Source organism: Momordica charantia (assembly GCF_013281855.1).
Source record: "Momordica charantia cultivar OHB3-1 chromosome 3 unlocalized genomic scaffold, Mcharantia_2.0 BLBB01000003.1, whole genome shotgun sequence".
Classification (NCBI taxonomy): domain Eukaryota; kingdom Viridiplantae; phylum Streptophyta; class Magnoliopsida; order Cucurbitales; family Cucurbitaceae; genus Momordica; species Momordica charantia.
In genome coordinates, this window is record NW_028275161.1 from 19,871,291 (window position 1) to 19,890,621 (window position 19,331).

At 35.9% G+C, this 19,331-nt stretch overlaps 3 protein-coding genes across 5 annotated transcripts; all 3 read left to right on the forward strand.

Annotated features, from left to right (window-relative positions):
- Nucleotides 1–875: 875 nt before the first annotated feature.
- On the forward strand, nucleotides 876–4,695 carry LOC111010682 (Transducin/WD40 repeat-like superfamily protein). The gene is made up of 14 exons (XM_022284185.2): nucleotides 876–1,250; nucleotides 1,334–1,396; nucleotides 1,559–1,605; nucleotides 1,905–1,985; nucleotides 2,112–2,185; nucleotides 2,472–2,554; nucleotides 2,913–3,019; nucleotides 3,107–3,249; nucleotides 3,328–3,375; nucleotides 3,449–3,501; nucleotides 3,884–3,968; nucleotides 4,057–4,123; nucleotides 4,231–4,341; nucleotides 4,454–4,695. Exons 1-14 carry the CDS (start codon nucleotides 1,042–1,044, stop codon nucleotides 4,552–4,554), a joined length of 1,272 nt encoding a protein of 423 aa, XP_022139877.1. The 5' UTR covers nucleotides 876–1,041; the 3' UTR covers nucleotides 4,555–4,695.
- An 856-nt stretch (nucleotides 4,696–5,551) lies between these two features.
- Nucleotides 5,552–11,001, forward strand: LOC111010680 (uncharacterized). 3 transcript variants are annotated; one of them, XM_088121658.1, is made up of 9 exons: nucleotides 5,552–5,911; nucleotides 7,325–7,387; nucleotides 7,664–8,427; nucleotides 8,579–8,767; nucleotides 8,861–8,969; nucleotides 9,122–9,180; nucleotides 9,265–9,409; nucleotides 9,932–10,267; nucleotides 10,703–11,001. In XM_088121658.1, the coding sequence occupies exons 1-9, from the start codon at nucleotides 5,776–5,778 to the stop codon at nucleotides 10,807–10,809; spliced, it is 1,908 nt and encodes a 635-aa protein (XP_087977784.1). In that variant the 5' UTR covers nucleotides 5,552–5,775; the 3' UTR covers nucleotides 10,810–11,001. The 3 variants fall into 3 exon arrangements, with proteins under 3 accessions (XP_087977784.1, XP_022139873.1, XP_022139876.1); XM_022284184.2 differs by lacking the exon at nucleotides 7,325–7,387 and adding an exon at nucleotides 6,840–6,985 and having other exon boundaries at nucleotides 5,774–5,911; XM_022284181.2 differs by lacking the exon at nucleotides 7,325–7,387 and having other exon boundaries at nucleotides 5,556–5,911.
- A 1,923-nt stretch (nucleotides 11,002–12,924) lies between these two features.
- Nucleotides 12,925–18,716, forward strand: NDB3 (NAD(P)H dehydrogenase B3). The gene is made up of 10 exons (XM_022284498.2): nucleotides 12,925–13,297; nucleotides 14,364–14,652; nucleotides 15,123–15,329; nucleotides 15,621–15,871; nucleotides 16,092–16,311; nucleotides 16,472–16,576; nucleotides 16,822–17,094; nucleotides 17,188–17,309; nucleotides 17,808–17,927; nucleotides 18,164–18,716. Exons 1-10 carry the CDS (start codon nucleotides 13,209–13,211, stop codon nucleotides 18,249–18,251), a joined length of 1,764 nt encoding a protein of 587 aa, XP_022140190.1. The 5' UTR covers nucleotides 12,925–13,208; the 3' UTR covers nucleotides 18,252–18,716.
- The last annotated feature ends 615 nt before the right edge of the window (nucleotides 18,717–19,331 follow it).

Here is a 19,331-nt window from a genome sequence, read left to right on the forward strand (position 1 = left end):
TGGGTTTCTCCCCAAATAGAGGGAGCTTTTTTAGTAAAAATATGTGGGGTAGGAGTCAAACACACGGCTTTGATCAAAGTTACATACCTTAATCAATTAATTTAGATTCAAGTTACTCCAAATAGAAGGTGTTAATATCATTTTAACTTTTGGAGTGGTAACCAATGTTTAAATTTAAAAATATGATTTTGTGTTGTTGATGTGAGAATGTTTCCAAACATTTTAACAAAATTTGCAAATGTATAAATGCACATTTAGAATTTGGGATAATCCTTCTGTCATTTGTAGCCAAATAAGGGGGGAAAAACCTTTTGCATATAGATGGAAAAAAGCATAACTAAATACAACTTTCTGAATTTCAAAATATAGTTAAAATTAAAAATAAAACCCATTCCCCTCTTAGAAAATATTAAAATAATTTCAAAATGTCTATCAATCTTCCTTTTTTCTTCTTCTCTGTTGAGTAAAACAAAAGAGGTGAGAGGTTTTGAACTCGTGACCTTATAGTCAGAAGATGTGTCAATTACTACTAATAGACTATATTGTATAGTAATATTTTTTTTTTAAAATAATATAGCGATAGACTGTTATTAGTAAATGTTTATCGATCAACATGTATGAGTGATATAATATGTTACCCATGAATGTAAATGAGTAATATAGGAGAGTGAAAAAGAAATTATAAAAAATTGTCTATGGAAAAAAATTGTAATATTTGTAAAATGTTGTTATTTGTTCCTTTTTTTCGATACATCATATCGGAGTGTCAATCAAAAAAATATATATATCGGAGTGAAATTTTTTGATATAGATAATTTAATTATTGATTTATGATCAGGTTTGATCATCACTACTAAAAAAAAAAAGTATAAAAGTTCATCATATACGGTCTCGCTCTAGAAAACATTGGAATCAAGTTCTACTAGAAAACATTGGAAATTTGTTTTAAGTGAACTTCTGAATCGTTATTTTGGCGGCAGTGGCGAAACTCCATAAAATTGAAGGAACTACGAATACGGATTGTAGCTTCTAGTTCTTGCAATGTCTGAAGCAGAATCGATGGGAGTGGATGTGGAAGAAAACCTGGCCAATCCGACCGGGGAAGACGCAGAAGCTGCAATGATCGAGGAGCAGCAATCGTACTCGTGGCCAGTGATTCAATTCGATGCCCCTCCGCAGAGAACTTACCATTTTTACAACCAGTTTCGAACTGGTCGGAACCCTAACAACTTCCTCAAGGGCGTGAAATGGTAAATTGCCCTGCGTTCTCCTTATTTCTTTAGTGTTCTTTACACTTCACTCTTTTGAAATCTTGGCGTGTGATTTGTTATAGGTCGCCTGATGGGTCGTGTTTTCTAACAAGCTCTGAGGATCAAAGTCTTCGCATATTCAACCTGTAAGTCTTCGGTTATCAATCCGAAGTTTTTGCTTTATGTGTGGGCGCGCGCGCTCTTGAAAGTTGAAACATTTCTTAAAAGTCAAATTTGGAAAAATCTTTTCGGCATGTTACATTTTTGATGATGGAGTAAAATACTAGCTAAACTATACTGTTATGCAGATCAGATTATGGCAATGATGTTCCCGTCGGTGTAGCCGCTGAAGATGGTAAGTCCGGGCGTGAAAAAGGAAATACGTAAAAGGATCTAAGTTGGTAGACTTGAACTCAGCCATTTCAAGAGAAAATAATAATGAACAAAAAAGCGAACAAAAGAAAACTGTGACTGATGAAGTCATTTAGGCTTACTGCTAGTGTAATTTTCTTTCTCCTTTTGTAAGGTACCTAGATGATGCATTGCTTTGGTCTATATGGGCGATGATCCGATTTGAGATATAGAATGCACTCTGTTTCTCTTTTGTTTTTAGATTTTTAATATAATGTCACTCATGTGCTAAACTGTCGGCAGATTCTTTTACTTCCCACCTTGTTGTGGATGAGGGGGAGTCAGTTTATGACTTTTGTTGGTATCCTTACATGTCTGCTTCAGGTGCTCCTTGGACGCTTTTTCATTTATTTCTTAATAGTTTTTGAGAGAAAAAACTTTCCTTCATGTTTCGTATCATTGATGACACTGTTAATTGAATTCTGACGTGAAAGTTGGTTAACACCTTAGACCTTGTTACCTGCGTCTTTGCAAGTACCACACGTGACCATCCAATTCATCTCTGGGATGCAACGTCAGGCGAGGTACTTATCTTTTAATAGTTAATTTTCTTGCAAATGGGAACGGTCAGTTGCCAGGTGTAGGTGGTTGTCACACTTCCTCCACTGCCATATGTGGTAGCCCTCACCTTATAATAGCTATTATCAGCATATCATTTTGTCTCTTTTTCCTTTTTTGAATTAAATTCAAATTCTAGTATGACATTAATGGTATTTCAGAAGTCCTCAAGTTAAAATTAGTGATCGGAAGTAGCGATTCCATTGGTTGAAGAATTTTATTTTATTTTTTCCCCTTAATTATGTGTTGCAGTTACGTTGCACATATCGAGCTTATGATGCCATGGATGAAATCACTGCTGCCTATTCAATTGCATTTAATCCAGCTGGAACCAAGTAGGTGGTATCTTTGCTTCTTTTACCCCTTTTTCTATAAAATGCTCATGAAAAGCAGTTATGCTGTCTCATAATGTCATTATGCATGGACCATCGTCCTTTATGTTTTACATTGTGGTAATTTATGCCGAAGGTTGCCTATAAGGCGTCTTTGTAACTTTGCTATTGAAGATAAGATATCATCCCTACGATCTAATGATGTGATTGGAGGCATCTCAGCCTCTTCTTTGGTGCTTTTCAAAAATGCCATTTGAGTTCTTATTTATGTTTAATATTCATTTTCTAATTTGTTGCATATGGAGATACTGTATGTAATTGTGATTTGGTTACCAATTGAAACCACCCTTCTTTGGTATAGAATATTTGCTGGATACAACAAATTAGTGAGAATATTTGATTTACATCGGCCTGGTAGAGATTTTAAGCAGCACTCGACCCTACAAGGAAATAAAGAAGGGCAAACTGGTAGTTATCTTAGACTTTAGCTTTCCCATAGAGACTGTTTGCTAATTGAAAGACCAGGTATATCTACTGACCAATTGTTATGATCAGGCATCATATCTGCAGTTTCCTTTTCTCCTACACATAATGGAATGCTCGCCTTGGGTTCTTATAGCCAAACAACTGGAATCTATAGGGAAGATAATATGGAATTGTTATATGTTCTACATGGCCAAGAAGGTGGAATTACACATGTAGGAGGTTTTTATTGTTATTTTTTCTGCTTGGTTTTGACATATGTTCCCATTAAGGTGATGTTATGATTTGTCCAGATCCAATTTTCAAAAGATGGAAATTATCTATACACTGGAGGTCGGAAGGTATAAGTTCTTATGTGATGTTCTTGCACTGTGACCTGTATTCTATAATGCCTTTATCTGAAATTTCTTGAAGGACCCATATATACTTTGCTGGGATATTCGCAAATCTGTAGATGTTGTGTACAAGTAAGTGCTTCTCTACAAACGGTAGTGGCTATACCTTTTCTTTTAAGTAATATTAATCCTATAGGGAACAAGCAATGTATCTAGTATACCATAAAATTGAAAATTCTACCAGTCCAATAACGGCCTGCCGCTTTAACGTGCTGTTTGCTTATTCTTTTATGTACTTTCCTTCTGCATCGTGATTTTCATTGATCTAAGCAATTAATGTGGTTTTAAGATATGTACCTAATAAATTGCCAACATGGTTCCATATCCTTATAACTCTAGTTTGTTAAAGAAACTTAGGATGCCAATCCATTCAAGTTTTCTTGTTAAATTCGTACCTGAACTCTATTTATGAGTCTAAGTTCCCTTATCCGATTACTCCACTTCTTGTCATTAGATTATACAGATCATCGGAACATACCAACCAACGGATATATTTTGATATTGAGCCATGTGGGCAACATCTTGGCACAGGTGGTCAGGTATGGTGTCAGCTTTCATTCATATTATTATCCTTAATTCCTAACTTAATTAATCTAAAATGGTTTCGTTTTACATTCTGACCTATAGGATGGTTTAGTTCATGTATACGATCTTCAAACTGGGCAGTGGGTAACAAGTTTTCAAGCAGCACTAGGTATTGCATTTTCACTTTGTACGAGGACTGTCACTCATGTGGTTCTATAATAAATACCGTATTCTTTTTAGCTCTAATTCTTTTCTCCTACGTTGTCCTCTCTGCAGACACGATCAATGGGTTCTCTTTCCACCCATATCTGCCGACGGCTGTCACTTCATCAGGTCACCGAAGATTTGTAGGACCTGAGAATGACGATGGCGATTTATGTTTGCGTGGTATCCCTCAGTAACCCAATTGCACGTTATTGTTGTTCCTATTTTTTTGCTTATTTCAAATGATCCTAGTTCTTTCTCTGATGCCATTCTATGTTTCCTGGGCTTTATATAGGTGATGAAAATTGTGCTTCTGTGTGGAGTTTCAATTTTGCTTCATCGGGGGAAGGTGATGGTACAACACCAACTGAGCAAAATTCAAGCCAAGGTCTCTGAATTATTATTACTATTTTTTGATTAGTGTAATTCTAACTTGCATAAACATTCCTGTGCAATTAGCAATCGAACTGTGCAGCTGCATAACTATCGTATAATATTTCGTGTTTAATTATAATTTAACATAGTATTAACCCAGCTTGTGGAAAGTGTTAAAATGTTGGTAAATGATTAAATTCACCATAATCCACCCACTCAAGTTTGTGAGTTAGTGGTGATTAAACTATTTATTTTTTACATTTTGAAACTACTGCACTAAACAGAATGGTGTTGATACTCGTGAAATGTTTTCATTCCCAACTTATCTGTTTCTTTAATTTAATAATTGAGTGGGGAGGATAAAGTCATTGATTTTTCATTAAACTATGTGCAGATTGACTACAAATAATCACTCTAAATTATAGGATAATAATAACCATTCATTAGCTCTTGACCTATTTTCAAGCCTACCAGCAAGGAAGTGTGTAAAAGTGCGACAAATAATGAAATGTGATGTAACATTAGCTTAAGTTTTAGAAGTTCATTAGTTCAGTGGTGATTTAACAATTTATGTGGTACGTTTTGAACATAATGCTGGAAGAGGATGGTATTCGGTACTCATGAGACATTTTCGTTCACAACTAATTTATGATTTATAATTATATAGTGGGATGAAACCATCCACTTTCAAAATGTTAATAAATAACTTAGATTGACCACAAATATTGTAGGTTGGCTAGAAGTCAATTGGCAAAAATAAATAACCAACTTAAATTACAAGAAAAGTAAGATTTTTAGTTTGTTCTTCGAGTTAAAAGTTCAATTTGATACCCAAATTTGGATAAAATCGTTCTAATTCTCGAATTTTTAGAAAATAGTAATAAATAATCGTTTTAAATTATTTTGGTCAAAATAATCAGTAAATCTTAGTATAGTTCAACTAGACAAAAACGTTCAAAATATCGAGTCTCCAGATTGAACTAAAAAACTAAAAAATAAAAGAGAGATTTCAATTCTTAAAACGACACACGTCAATTGAGAATCATTCCCATTTTCGAGATGAAATCTTAGCAGATCAAGTAACGTTGGGCGCCTGAATCTAAGTCGGTTCGGGCATCAGGCAGTCTTCCTATAAAACTAAGAACAAATTGGAGCAGAAGCGAGGGCGGGTGACATCTCTTCGCGCGGCAACTCCAGTGTCGTCTCTTAGTCCGCTTACTTTCTTCCCTCTGAACAATTACGATGGCCTCCATAAAACGCGAGCGTCCTGGAGAACACGAACCTGATGCAAAGAAACCCAAACTTGCGTCTGTTTCGGATGCTTCTGAGCTGAAGGGCCAGCATCCAGTGGCGCTCAACCCTGCCGACTGCGACTTGGGTATTTCTCTTCTCTCTTCAAGGGCTCCTTTTTCCTTTTTTATGGCGTTCTTGTTTTATTCTTTTTCATTTTTCTCTCCGATGTAGTTTTGTATTGAAATCCTAATGCTGGATATGGGCTCAATTAAGCTGAGTTTGTCTGCGAACTCCTAGTCTCTTCTCCTCCCGTTTGCTCGAATCTCCCATTTGGAGGATTATATGAAGTCGGATGCTTTTGTTGGTCCCTTGAATTCTAATTAGCTTCTATTTATTGGTTAAGGACCTAAGGTTAGAATATATGCATGCCTTTTGAGTCTGAGAATTTAATTAAATGAACGTGGAGAGTACGAGTTACGAAGAACTTTCAGTCACTCTTCTCTTATGTGATTCCTGTACTCGCTTTCTTTTATCTGGCTTGGGCACTGCCTCCGAGAAGTTCTTCAAGGGTGAAGTTATATTTCAAAACATATATTTTTTTAATAAGTTCTTATACGTAAAACTTGTTCGGGAGCATAAATTTTTAAACAGTTTTTAGAAAGCAAAAAAAAAAAAAATAATAAAATAAATAAAAATTATATTTTGTTCTTGTTTTGTTCCATGGAGGGCTGTCGCTGTCCTAAGCAAAAGGGGTTAGGTTGAAAAGAAGGGTTTTCTCATTGAGTTTGATCGCAGGTTGAGGGGTAGTGGAGGTTGACTTACAAAATGTGGTTGGAACAATTTCTCAAACTGTGATAGGAGTAGTTCTTTCTTCTTTTCTAATCTCTCTTTACTTAGCTTCTCTTGAGTGTATTCTTTGTCTTCATTGATGAAATCAATTTTAGTGGGTCGAAGTGCAAAGATTATATCCTTCGAGTAGAAAATAAAAACTTAAAACAAAAAGAGGTGTCTTCTTTCTGAAGTTTCCAAGATTGGCAGGCATGGTTGGAAAAACTGACTGTTAGTTTTGGTAGGACAAGAAAAAGTGGGTTGGAGGAGCTCCATGTCTCTAATTGAACTACCTAGGGACAAGTATTAAAGTGAGGAACTCTCATAAGAAGAATGTTTCTCTTTGCAAACCTTCATGTGCTGGGACTTTCAAGAAGTTTTAAGAATGAAGGTATGATTACTTTTTGTCACCTAATAAAATAGAAGGTATGATTACTTTGAGTCAGAAAGAGACATGTTAGTTCTGAGTCCCCTACTACACTTTTTGGAGGCCCTGGTAATTCTTTCAGCCTCTTATTCGTTTGTAGGAGATGGTAGTAGAAGGTTTGGGTGTTTTGTTGGTGAAAAGTAAAAGAAGGGATCTGCTAAGAGTTTGAAAGAGTGGGTGGTGGTTTCCAAGGAATCTTTAAAAAATGTTTTGGTGGGAGTCTTCACAGATAGTAAGATTGTCAGCTGCGTTGTTAAAAACATTCGTCTTTCCTTGTTCAGTGGGTAACAGCCTTTTGAGTAGCCTCTGCAGGTTCATCTTTGGAAGAGTGCAAAGGAATTTTTCTGGATGCTTGCAGAGATCCTAGTGAGATTCGGGCTCTCTTTTATTTTTGGCTTCTCTTTGGGTTTCTAGCTCTAAGGCTTTTTGTAATTATTCTAACTCTGCCATTTGCCTTCAGTTGGAGTGTTTTTTGTTTTCTCCTTTTTGAGGTTTTGTGTATTTTATATTCATCAGACGTGTGTTTCTTAATCAAAAAAGCAAGTAATGATTTATGTGAGATGTTAGAGTTTGTTTCCATGTTATTATATTGAAAAAATATGGTCCCATACATACTCATTTACGTTGCTATTTTGTTTCCAGATTTCAAGATTGAAAGTGATGGTCTTCAAGGATCTGCTCTTTATGAGGAAGGTTTTGCTTATTGCTGGTCTGGCGCTCGGGCCACCATTGGTATTACTGGTGGAAAATATTGTTTTGGTTGCAAGGTTATCTCTTTACAGCCAGTTGAAATGGATGATACTCCTCCAGATCAGCAGCATGTTTGTCGTCTTGGCATTTCCAGAGGGGACAGCCCAGTTGGAAATCTTGGAGAAACTAAACAAAGTTTTGGATTTGGTGGCACAGGGAAGTTTTCAAATGCTGGAAAATTTTCTGATTATGGTGAAAAGTTTGGGATTGGTGATACTATTGTTTGTGCTGTTAATCTTGAAAGCAAGCCCCTGGCTTCTATTGGATTTTCCAAGAATGGCAAATGGTTGGGTACGGCAATACAATTTGATGCAGGTCCAAGGGGTCTTGGAGTGGTGGATTCTCCATTGAGAAAGCTTCAACGGGAATCAGCATTTTTTCCTCATGTATTATTGAAGAATGTTGTGGTCCAGTTGCAATTTAGTGTTGAAGAGGGGCTTGCTCCAGAAGAAGGCTTTAAACCGTGGGCCTCTGCTTTGGATGATAACAATGCATTACTAGGGCCTACTTTTAGTAATGTAAGAGATTGTGAAGTCATGATGATGGTGGGTCTACCGGCTTCTGGAAAAAGTACATGGGCCAAAAAATGGGTAGATGATCATCCGGAGAAACGCTATGTTTTGCTTGGGACTAATCTAATTCTTGATCAAATGAAGGTATTAAGCTGTTATTTATTGCATCATTTTACGTTCCCTGTTGGCTCCATCTGTGGGGGTTGATCTTGATTGCTCTCCCCCATCTGGTTTACCTCGTTCTAGGGGATCATTTTATGTTACATGACAGCCTGTGAATTAAATTTTTTGACAGTTACCAGGTCTATTGCGAAAACATAATTATGGTGAGCGATTTGATCGCCTGATGGACCGAGCGACTGGGATTTTTAATGTACTTCTGTCTAGAGCAGCCAGCATACCTCGAAATTACATAATTGATCAAACAAACGTTTACAAGAATGCTCGTAGACGTAAACTGAAACCATTTGCTGACTTCCAGAAGGTATATATTGAAGTCTGTTTGATCATTCAAGTTTTCAATATCCTTTTGGCTTTAATTTTAATTTCCATTTTTTGCCCTCATTCTGGTTTCCAGATTGCTGTTGTGGTATTTCCAAAGCCTGAAGAGTTGCAGTGTCGATCAGCTAAAAGATCTAGAGAAATGGGGAAGGAAGTACCAGCTGATGCAGTGAATGATATGTTAGGTCTGTTTAGTGTGTTATCTTTGCAGTTTGCATCTACAGTAGTTTCTCCATATACCTACTGGAAAATACGTGTTGTTGCTAATAGTATAATTATTAATCACCATAGTTCATGTTGCTTACCAATGGTACCATGAATATCATGACATTGACAGCCAATTATATCTTACCAACTAGCAAGGACGTGCCTGGATCGGGAGAGTATTTTGATGAGGTAATTTCATCCTCCGTAGATATGATGGGTTTTTGCCCAAGTGTAATGATTTAGGCATTATAACATATGCCCTCCTTTTGTCAGGTAATATTTGTAGAACTTGATCGTGCAGAGTCTCAGAGATGCTTAGATGGGATGAAACGTGCTCTAACATCTGAATCACACAATTTTATGTCACATTCTCAAGCTAGCCCTGCTCCTCCTCATATTTTACCATCTCGAAATCAAGGTGCTTTCCCCTACTTGTCTGGCCTCACTGATTGAAACTGAGTTTACATTTTTTTTTCTTCTGACTATGTATTCGTTTGATTTGGTGGTCATTATATTTATGGCTTAGCATTGTTTTTCTCACCTTCCAGCTACTGCCACCAATCTCCACCCAGCTAACATGAAGTTTCCTTTTTATCTTTATATTTTTCACTTGTGGTCTGTGGAGTGAATAATTTTTTCTTTTGTAAGTTCTCAATTCTCAGTGAATCGTAAATACAACACATGCTCATCATGTATTATGAAAAGAGAAAAATTTCAATGTGAAAATCTTTCACGTTTTGTATATTAATTGAATCATCTATATTATGAAGGCCACATTGGCTGCTTCTGGACTTTATTCTGATGTCTAGGTTCACATTTTTCTTTTCCAGCTTAGTAATTACTAAAGACAGGCTAAGGTGAATCATCTATGTTATGAAGGCCACCTTGGCTGCTTCTGGACTTTATTCTGATGTCTAGGTTCACATTCTTTCTTTTCCAGGTCTACATAGTATCTCGAATGATGAACGATATGGAAGTTCAAGATTTATTTCTGAAGTACATCAAGAAAATATGAATTCTCCTTTGTCTAGATTTGTTCCCCCTTACAGATCTAACGACAATCTGATTAGTGAAACCAGGTACTCTGGTCCAAGTAGCCATCCCCCAGTTCGAAGTTATCTTGGGTTTGATCCTTACAGCATTGGTGGACATTTCCGAGGCGATGATCGAATGTGTCCTCCAAGGGAATACTCTGATATAGCTTCTCCTTTCCCACGTATGGGTGAAATGCCTCCAAGGGAATACTCTGATGTAGCTTATCCTTTCCCACCTACTGGTTAGTTCTTTAATCCATTGCTCCCTGCTGTTGCGGGTGCTGTTTTTTCAATAAGTAGGAAGATTAATAGATCGAAGACTTTTGCTCCTCTGCTTCTAGGTGGTTATTTACTTTTGGTGGAGAGTCATTTGTTTAACTTGATAAGTTTGTATAATTATCTCGAGCTCTCTGCAGAGGTGCGAATGGTTAGTTTTTTTTTTAAAGAAGAAATTGGTTTTTCCTTCTCTCTGTGTATCTTATTTCTTTTCTTGGGGAGGGATCAAAATCCTGAAATGGGTGATTGCCTTTTCCTGCATAGGAGATAGTACATTGTTTGTTATAATATTTTGCAACATGGAATATTTTCCTTGTTTTTCCTTTTCATGGTAAATTTCATTTCCTCCTCTTTTATATTGGTTTCTCATGGATCACTCTTAATTCTGTACCAATATTCAGGTCCACCTTATGGAAGCCCGCCTCCAAGACCTACATATCAATTTCCTTCTAATATGCCTTATGGTAGAGGTTATGCCTCCCCACGTCCAAGCCCAAGGTACTACTGATACTGACTACTAATGGGTTCACGGGTCATCCTTCCTATGTTTTATGTATACATATAATATATTCATCAGAGTGGAAATGGTGAACAATTGTAATTATTCTGGCTCTATGCATGCATGGCCTGTTACACCTATTTCTCTGCATACATTTTTTGTAGTTTCGTTAGCCAATAATCGAATTCAGAACTTCATCGATCCTGCTGTTGTCGACGAACATCTTCAAAAAGAGTTGATTGAAATTAATCTTATTCACATGAAGTTAGGAAACGTTTTATTCATTTGATTAGAGTTGTTAGAAAACCTGAAGAGTTGTCTTTACACTGCATTTTCTTAATTTATGTTTGGCTAGCTAACTGCATTAAAGTGCTGTTAGGTTTTGGATTTGTGATGCGTCTCCATCAAGGAAATAGATTCTCTTTTGCAGGCTCTTGAGTTAGTTCAAAAAATTCGGTAATTTGAAAGACCCCATCAATCTAATTAGGTCGAGTTAGATCGTGAACTTGTCTGGTCTATGGTTTTCTAAAAATCAGTTTAAAATGATCAGTATACTAATTTTAATTTCATTGCTCATAAGGAATTTCTTTTAGTTCAAGATAAAACTTTTTGTGCATGCATCTATTTTAATTCATAATTTATAATTATATAAAAATGGGTTTAATTGATTCGAAATAGGAAATATGATCCTTGTACCATAATGTGTGAATTAATATTGTATAGTTTAGGGTTTTGTATCTAAAATGCCTCTAGTTTTTAGCTTGTAGGCTAACCCAACTTGAAAATACTGTAATTAGTGTAGGGTTTAATAACTTTTAAAGTTGGCAATTGAAATTCCTTTCAAAGGAGTAATTGCAAATTCCACGATATCATTTTCTTTAATGGGATTTGGTGGATCCCTTTTCCAGCTATAACAAATCGAGTATATCTACCATACGTAAGATTGTTCCATAACTTAATTGTATATAACAAAGTAAATCTCCAATTTTACTTCTAGGTAATTTTTCTCCTAGGTAATTTTTTTTTTAAACCTCCTTATGAAATAAGAGATTAAAATTATTGTCAAAATAAATATCTCCATCCGAGAGAAAATCTTTTATAACACAAAAGAAGTAAATTTCACTCATTATCAACCACGTCAATCAGATTGTAAGAATAAAATAAAATAATGTATCAATTAACAGATTTGTAAGAATAAAATAAAATAATGTATCAATTATTCTTACAAATGATAATCATTTTTAAACATGTTCATCTTTTATATAATTTAAAATTTCAAACCTACCTTAATAACAAGAACAACTTACACATTATTTATGTCATGATTTTTTATTAAAATTAAAATATCAAATACTCGTGAAATCTTAATCAAATTCAAGTTTTAGAAGCTTATGATTTGCTTTTCAAATTAGGTAGGATTTCATTAAAGACTCTAAAAACAAAACATAAAATCATTACCGAAGGAAATCTTGAAATGTAAACCAGGTAAAATTTTTTTAATAAATTAAATTATGAAGAAGGAAATAGGACTTTTAAGAGTTGCAATTCCTTTTTACTTTCCTTTTCAAGCGCGTAGCAGCCGCAGCTGGCTGCGCATTGGGGAGGGTCGATACCATATTCTCGGACGCACACCAGCCGTTGGATCCAGTACAGCTCCGCCACTAATATTTTACATGCCAACTTGTTTCCTGTTGTTATTGTTTCAAATTCCCTTTTTATAAACAAATAAGAAAACATACGTAAGTTGTGGTGAGCGGGGACTTATTTGACAATTAAAATACAAAAATGCAAAAATATAATTTTTCTAAAAAATAGTAGTCATCAGTATTTTAGTCATAATTAATATATATATATATATATTCTGTGAATATCCGGATCAGCTTACGTGTACCTCAACTAATTTCATGGACAACCATATGACACTATAACATTTGGTATACATAGGAATTACTAATTCATAGTCATCGTGGGGTTTGAATTTATTTACTCTTAATTAATCCTTAAAAAAATAATCAACAGTGAATATTATATTCTAAAAAATAGGATCTAGGTATTTTTTTTAATTGATAAAAAGCATTTGGTGCGCAGCGCAGCGCTTTGCATCAAAGTGCTTCCAAGACTTGCGCGCCAAGTCAGTGGAAAAGGAGGCGACTGTCGCGCAGAGGCATAAACAGCGCAGATCACGTTCCGAGTTTCTTGCTCTCTCTCTCTCTCTCTCTCCAATATCTCTGGATTCTTTTATTCCCACCGACTCTGACCATTCAATTTCAATACGTTACATTGGAAACTAAGCCACGCCTCTCTCTCTCTCTGTTAAGCTTTTGCCGATTCATAAATATTTGCCGTAATCGTTGGGCACCTCTACAACTCAGGCGGCGATACACAGACCTGCTTTTGCAGCAAACAAAATGGCAACCCGCAGTTTCTACACCAGAGTTTCCAGACTTTTCCAGGACCATCCTTCCTTCTCTAGGCTCCTTGTTCTTGTCACCATCAGGTATTCTTTTCTTTTACCACTTCTCTGTTTCTTTTGCGGCTCTGGATTTTGCTGTATGGTTTAAATACGAGGATAAATTGTGGCCCTATTCCTGTTTACTGTTGTATTGTGGGATTACGCTTTATCTATTGAAAACTTTAAAATTCCACTTGCGTGGTGGAATATATTTCGATGCTACACAGAAGAACTTTGGAAAACGACCAACGATGCTCTGTTTTGCTATTGTCTGCCTCTGACTGTTTTTTAATCGAGGCCCATGCTTTGCTTTTCAAATTGTTCCCTGCTACTAATTCAAGAGAATCTATCCTGAAGATTTTATGTTCTCCGTTTCGGTCTTTTTTTTCCTAGTCTTTCAGTCTTCATTCTTTCAGATCTTATTTGATGGATTCATGCTTATGCATAGACGACTAGAGATGCAGATCAAGCGTTCGGTTACTGTTAAAGATCAAAGGCTGCGATATTTTCTGTGTATTAATCTCTATGGTCGATGCTTCCCGAACATGTTCCTTCCATCCTCGAGTCAAAAAGGACACGGAGTTAACTTCCTCTTCTGATTCTTTCCCATATAATTCACAATTCAATTTTCTCAAAAGCTGCTGCTAATAAGAGAGAGTTGGTTGTGATCCTGAACACCCTTACCTTAGGGGCATCGCTTACTAATCCAATTTGATGCACATAACTAGCTGAGAGGAAAAACTAATAGGCACACTAATATAAAAGGAATACCTTAAATCATTCTCTTCTCCTTAGACCCATCTGAGACCTTCAATTTCGATGTAAGGATCGCTGAATCAGTTCACCTAAAAGTGGTGGGTAATAGAAAAGCTCAATTACATTCTATAAATAACTTCGGATCGAGCCTGAAACCTCACTCTTAGGATCAATTTCTTTGAAGATATTTCTTGAAAAATTCAATCGGGCTCACCCATAAATCGGAAAAAAAGCTCCCATTAGGCCTATGCCTATTCCATGTTTAAGGGATGCCCATATTATATATTGTTCGTTTTTGTATGTCATTTTCCACTATGTCTTTACTCAGATTTGTATGCGTTCTTTTTTTCTGCAGTGGGGGTAGCCTTGTAGCATATGCTGATGCTAGTCCAATAAATGTTGCACCCAGCACCAGCATTGCATCATTTAAAGCGGACGTCGATGAAAAAAAGAAGAAGGTGGTAGTACTTGGAACTGGTTGGGCCGGAACAAGTTTCTTGAAGAACATTAAAGATGCCTCATATGAGATTCAAGTGATATCCCCTCGTAATTACTTTGCATTCACCCCATTATTGCCAAGTGTTACATGTGGTACAGTGGAAGCCCGCAGCATTGTTGAACCGATTCGCAACATTGTGAGGAAGGTAATGGAATTCTGTCCATTTGGCTATGTGCTGTAAGAGTTGGAACATATAATTGTAGAACTAGTTGGCTATGTTCAAAGAGTTTTTTGGAGGAAAAAATGTAGAAAGATTTCCATATCTTATCAATAAACGGTAAGAAAATACGACGTTACTTGAACAAGATCTGCTCTATAGGTTGTACTATTGTTTCCTTGAGTCCTAAGGAGAAAAATTTAATAAACAGTAAGAAAATGAGTAATGCCATTTTTGTAGACAGTTGGCTTTCCTCTCATGTAACTTCTATACCTAGTTACAGAAAAGGGTAATAAATGATCCTTAGAAAAACAAATTTACTTCGTATGTAATTTTAAGATCCATTTCAAGGAGATTATGGGCCTACTTTCCACCTATTCCCTCACATGTTAGTGCTTTTACTGTAGCTTGATTATTTATTAACATTAAGATGATCTTCTTGTTTTTCCTTCTTACAGAAAGGGGTAGACATCATATTCAATGAAGCGGAATGTTACAAGATTGATGCTGAAAATAGAAAGCTCTATTGTCGATCTAATGCAAATAACAATCTGAATGGGAAAAAGGAATTTGTTGTGGACTACGACTACCTAGTGATAGCTGTGGGAGCACAAGTTAATACTTTCAATACTCCTGGTGTCGTGGAGAATTGCCACTTCTTGAAGGTAACATGCTTTATCGCCTGAACAAATTACAATTACTGATTAAAGAAGTGGCTTCTCATCAACTCTTTTTTACGTAGTATCATCATGTCGTTATAGAAGTAATAGTAGAACTAGTAATAATAATATTGGGTATAATGTATATCCCCCTTCCCTAACGGGGTTAGTAAAAACGACCACCAGTTTCACTAGGGAATGAAGAATGAAAAATCAGTGAAAGTAACTGGATCTTTTGTGAAGTACTGACTTCCTCCGCGTCTGTTACTTCTGACTAATTTCTGAGAATTGCTCTAGGAAGTGGAAGATGCTCAGAGAATACGAAGAACTGTAATTGATTGCTTTGAGAGGGCAAGTCTACCTACCCTTAATGAAGAAGATAGAAAGAGAATTCTTCACTTTGCTGTTGTTGGTGGTGGCCCAACTGGTGTGGAATTCGCTGCAGAACTTCATGATTTTGTCAATGAAGACTTGGTCAAATTATATCCTGGACTAAAAGATTTTGTAAAAATTACTCTTCTCGAGGCAGGGGATCATATTTTGAACATGTAAGGAAGTGTGACATTGAGCCTTTGAAAATTTTCTCTACTTAGTGCTTAAATATTTTTCAATGATTTTGTATCTGCCTGAGTCCTATCATACCATTTGTGCAAAAGCAACAATGAAAGATTTGTGCTGCAGGACCATTGAAATGAAGCTTTCCAATGCCTTGAATGGAAAAGCTTTATTCACAGACTTCTATATTAAATAAAACTTATGTCGTTGTAGGTTCGACAAAAGAATTACAACTTTTGCTGAAGAAAAATTCCGAAGAGATGGTATTGATGTTAAGACAGGATCAATTGTGATCAAGGTAACTGATAAAGAGATTTCTACCAAAGAAATGAAGAGTGGAGAAGTATCTTCCATGCCCTATGGCATGACAGTATGGTCAACCGGTATTGGAACTCGTCCAATCATAAAGGACTTTATGACACAGATTGGTCAGGTTAGTTTATTGGAAGCCTCTAACATACTAATATTGCAGGTCTGACATAATACTATTTGGTTGCTGTCTCCTCTCTCACCATTTTACTTTACAAAATTTGCTCTGCTCTCTTTTTCAGCCTCTCTCACATTTATAAGCGATATTTGTATAATGTGTATAGGTTAACAGGCGTGCTTTAGCAACCGATGAATGGCTTCGAGTTGAGGGATGTGACAATGTATATGCAATTGGTGATAGTGCCACCATAAATCAGCGAAGAGTCATGGTGAGTGTACTCGTCCCTTTTGAAAGTCTTACGGTCATTTTTGGCTCATGTCCACTGGCTCTCTTTCAAGTTTCTATACCCATGATTCATCGTACCATGGTTTTTCATGTTTTAGTTTGATGAACACTTATTAATTTAATATTTTATAAACCAAATTATCATATATATTTTTATTTTTTGTGATTATTCGATTTGTTTGATCTTATTTCTCCCTTTCCTGCTCGCTGTTGCTAATTTCTCAACAGGAAGATATTGCAGCAATTTTTAGCAAGGCAGACAAAGACAATTCTGGGACACTAACTGTAAAAGAATTTCAAGAAGTCATTAATGACATATGTGAAAGATATCCCCAGGTGGAGCTGTATTTGAAGAATAAGCAGATGCACAACATCGTTGATCTTTTGAAAGGATCCAAAGGGGATGTGGCAAAGGAGTCCATCGAATTAAACATTGAAGAGTTTAAATTAGCTCTTTCCCAAGTCGATTCTCAAATGAAAAATCTTCCTGCCACCGCACAGGTCCGCCATAGATTCTTGCATGATACCCATTTGATACTGAAATTGGATTTCCACAATAAACATGTTTTACACCCATCTGAAATGTCGTTTCAGGTGGCTGCCCAGCAAGGTGCATATCTTGCCAAATGTTTTAACCGCATGGAAGAGTGCGAACAAAATCCTGAAGGTCCTCTTAGGTTTAGGGGAACAGGACGCCACCGTTTTCGGCCCTTTAGGTACCACTCTCTCTCTCTCTTTTGATCTGATGTGTGCAATAGCCGAATCAAAGATAAAACGCGAACATTTTTGCATGTGAATCCCGTAAAGTTCGGCAGGGGTTAATAAAACTAGATAAGTTTCTTTTGTATTAAAAAAAATGAAAGTAAAATAATTTGACCATCTAGACGTGTGAATTCATTCTCAATAAATAGTTCAACCACTCATTTTGTTATTGAGTCTACTGGGAGTATGGGACCTCTTTCCTTATTGCTACATGCAAGCGTCCTGCTGAACTGTTATGAATGCAGGCTCGCTTATCGAAATAAAATCATTATCTTTCTTTAGGTCTATAGAACAGGGGAGGCAGATATTACAGTCTGATGCAGTTGTGCACAGTGACATTCTTGACATTATTGCACCGAACTTCTAGACAATTCAATTTCAAATTTGAACTTTCTGAATGTAAGGAACTAATATGAGTCTGATTTGCTCTCTGTGTGCGACCGTCCTTGAAGGTACAAACATCTTGGACAATTTGCACCGTTGGGAGGAGAACAAACGGCTGCACAACTTCCTGGGGATTGGGTGTCCATTGGCCACAGCTCTCAGTGGCTCTGGTACTCTGTCTATGCAAGGTGACATTCTAAAGGAAATGAAATTTATCTTTATATAATAAGAAAAATTGATTCAGTAACTTAATACCAAAAATCTTTGATGTCTCCCTCGAGTGTTGGGTGGGTGTCCTTGGGTATAGGGGAATTAAGCTCCACCCCAGTTATCAAACGAAAAAAATAAGGAAAATTGATTAGTTTAACTTCAGATTAGGATATGCTTTGTCTTGACTGTTTGGTGATTCTCTCATTTGTTTCAGTAAGCAAGTTAGTTGGCGGACAAGGGCATTAGTGGTTACAGATTGGACGAGACGTTTCGTTTTTGGCAGGGATTCGAGTCGCATATGAATCAACCCAAGACCGGGAGTTGGTATTTTAGTTTGAAGATGAAGGATGGTTGGCTGCTCAAGTTTAAAGCAAGTGCAGCATTGCGAGTTAATGATACACACAAAGTTTAGTTTACTTTATTCATCAAGGAAAATACATAAATCTCGGCAGAGTGACCAATATAGTTGGTACAATAATTTTGGTCATATTCGTCCGATGAATTTGTTAGTTCATTGTGGTCAGCAGTGAGCTTTTTTGTCAATGCTTCTTCCCCCTCCTCCGCGGCTTAAGATGTGAATTCTTGTTTTGAGTTTGAGCATATTATGATTTATTGATACAAAGGCCAGAGTTGATGCAAATTTATCTCTCTCCCGATAATTATGATATTGTTCTCAACCTATCAAGTTTAGTACGACCTCCAAGCAAAGGTTGTTGGCTAAATAAATGTTTATAAAATTAATCTCAAATCTATTGCTTCGTGTCCAAGTGTTTTTATATGTACTTTTTTGTCATTATATAAACGGGGTAAAATATGAGTCTTATTCTGAAAATGTCATTTTGAATTTTGTTAGGTAACACAGTTAAATAAAGTGGTGAAAAATGCAAATATTTTAAAATATAATAAATTTGTAAATATTTATTAAGACCATTTATTTTTCTATATTTAAATGGTCCTTTCAGGCGAACTCTGAAACTAGTTGAATTGTGCTATGAAAAAGAAAATTAATAAATACTAAAAAATTATATTTTACTTTTGTTTTTTTTTGAGGAATTATATTTTACCTTATGTCATAGCTTTTTTTTTTTTTTTTTGAGAAATACTTTATGTCATAGTTCTCACTAAGTTATTTGATTGATAACTAATATTTGTCAAGAGCTTAGCTTAAGCTAGCTTTTACTCTTCTTTAGAGATCGGAAGTTTAATCTTTGATCCCTACTTTTGTTATATTAAAAAAAGACTAACTTAATATATTTATTAATTATAATTATAAACCGTCAATCTAACACCTTTTGTAGTACAATAAATTTGGAGATTGGGGATTGAAGCTCAAACTTCTAGAAAATTATAAGTTGGTCTATTGGTTAAAATCATCGTATCCA

Excerpts from the sequence above, each read along its gene's own strand:
- LOC111010682 (XM_022284185.2), top strand. The coding sequence starts at position 1,042 with ATGTCTGAAGCAGAATCGATGGGAGTGGATGTGGAAGAAAACCTGGCC. Across the intron at positions 3,969-4,056 it reads ATCTTGGCACAGGTGGTCAG|GATGGTTTAGTTCATGTATA; the intron begins GTATGGTGTCAG and ends TCTGACCTATAG. Across the intron at positions 4,124-4,230 it reads AAGTTTTCAAGCAGCACTAG|ACACGATCAATGGGTTCTCT; the intron begins GTATTGCATTTT and ends TCCTCTCTGCAG.
- NDB3 (XM_022284498.2), top strand. The coding sequence starts at position 13,209 with ATGGCAACCCGCAGTTTCTACACCAGAGTTTCCAGACTTTTCCAGGAC. Across the intron at positions 14,653-15,122 it reads TTCGCAACATTGTGAGGAAG|AAAGGGGTAGACATCATATT; the intron begins GTAATGGAATTC and ends TCCTTCTTACAG. Across the intron at positions 16,577-16,821 it reads TAAATCAGCGAAGAGTCATG|GAAGATATTGCAGCAATTTT; the intron begins GTGAGTGTACTC and ends ATTTCTCAACAG.
- LOC111010680 (XM_088121658.1), top strand. The coding sequence starts at position 5,776 with ATGGCCTCCATAAAACGCGAGCGTCCTGGAGAACACGAACCTGATGCA. Across the intron at positions 7,388-7,663 it reads GGATGCTTGCAGAGATCCTA|ATTTCAAGATTGAAAGTGAT; the intron begins GTGAGATTCGGG and ends TTTTGTTTCCAG. Across the intron at positions 8,428-8,578 it reads TAATTCTTGATCAAATGAAG|TTACCAGGTCTATTGCGAAA; the intron begins GTATTAAGCTGT and ends ATTTTTTGACAG.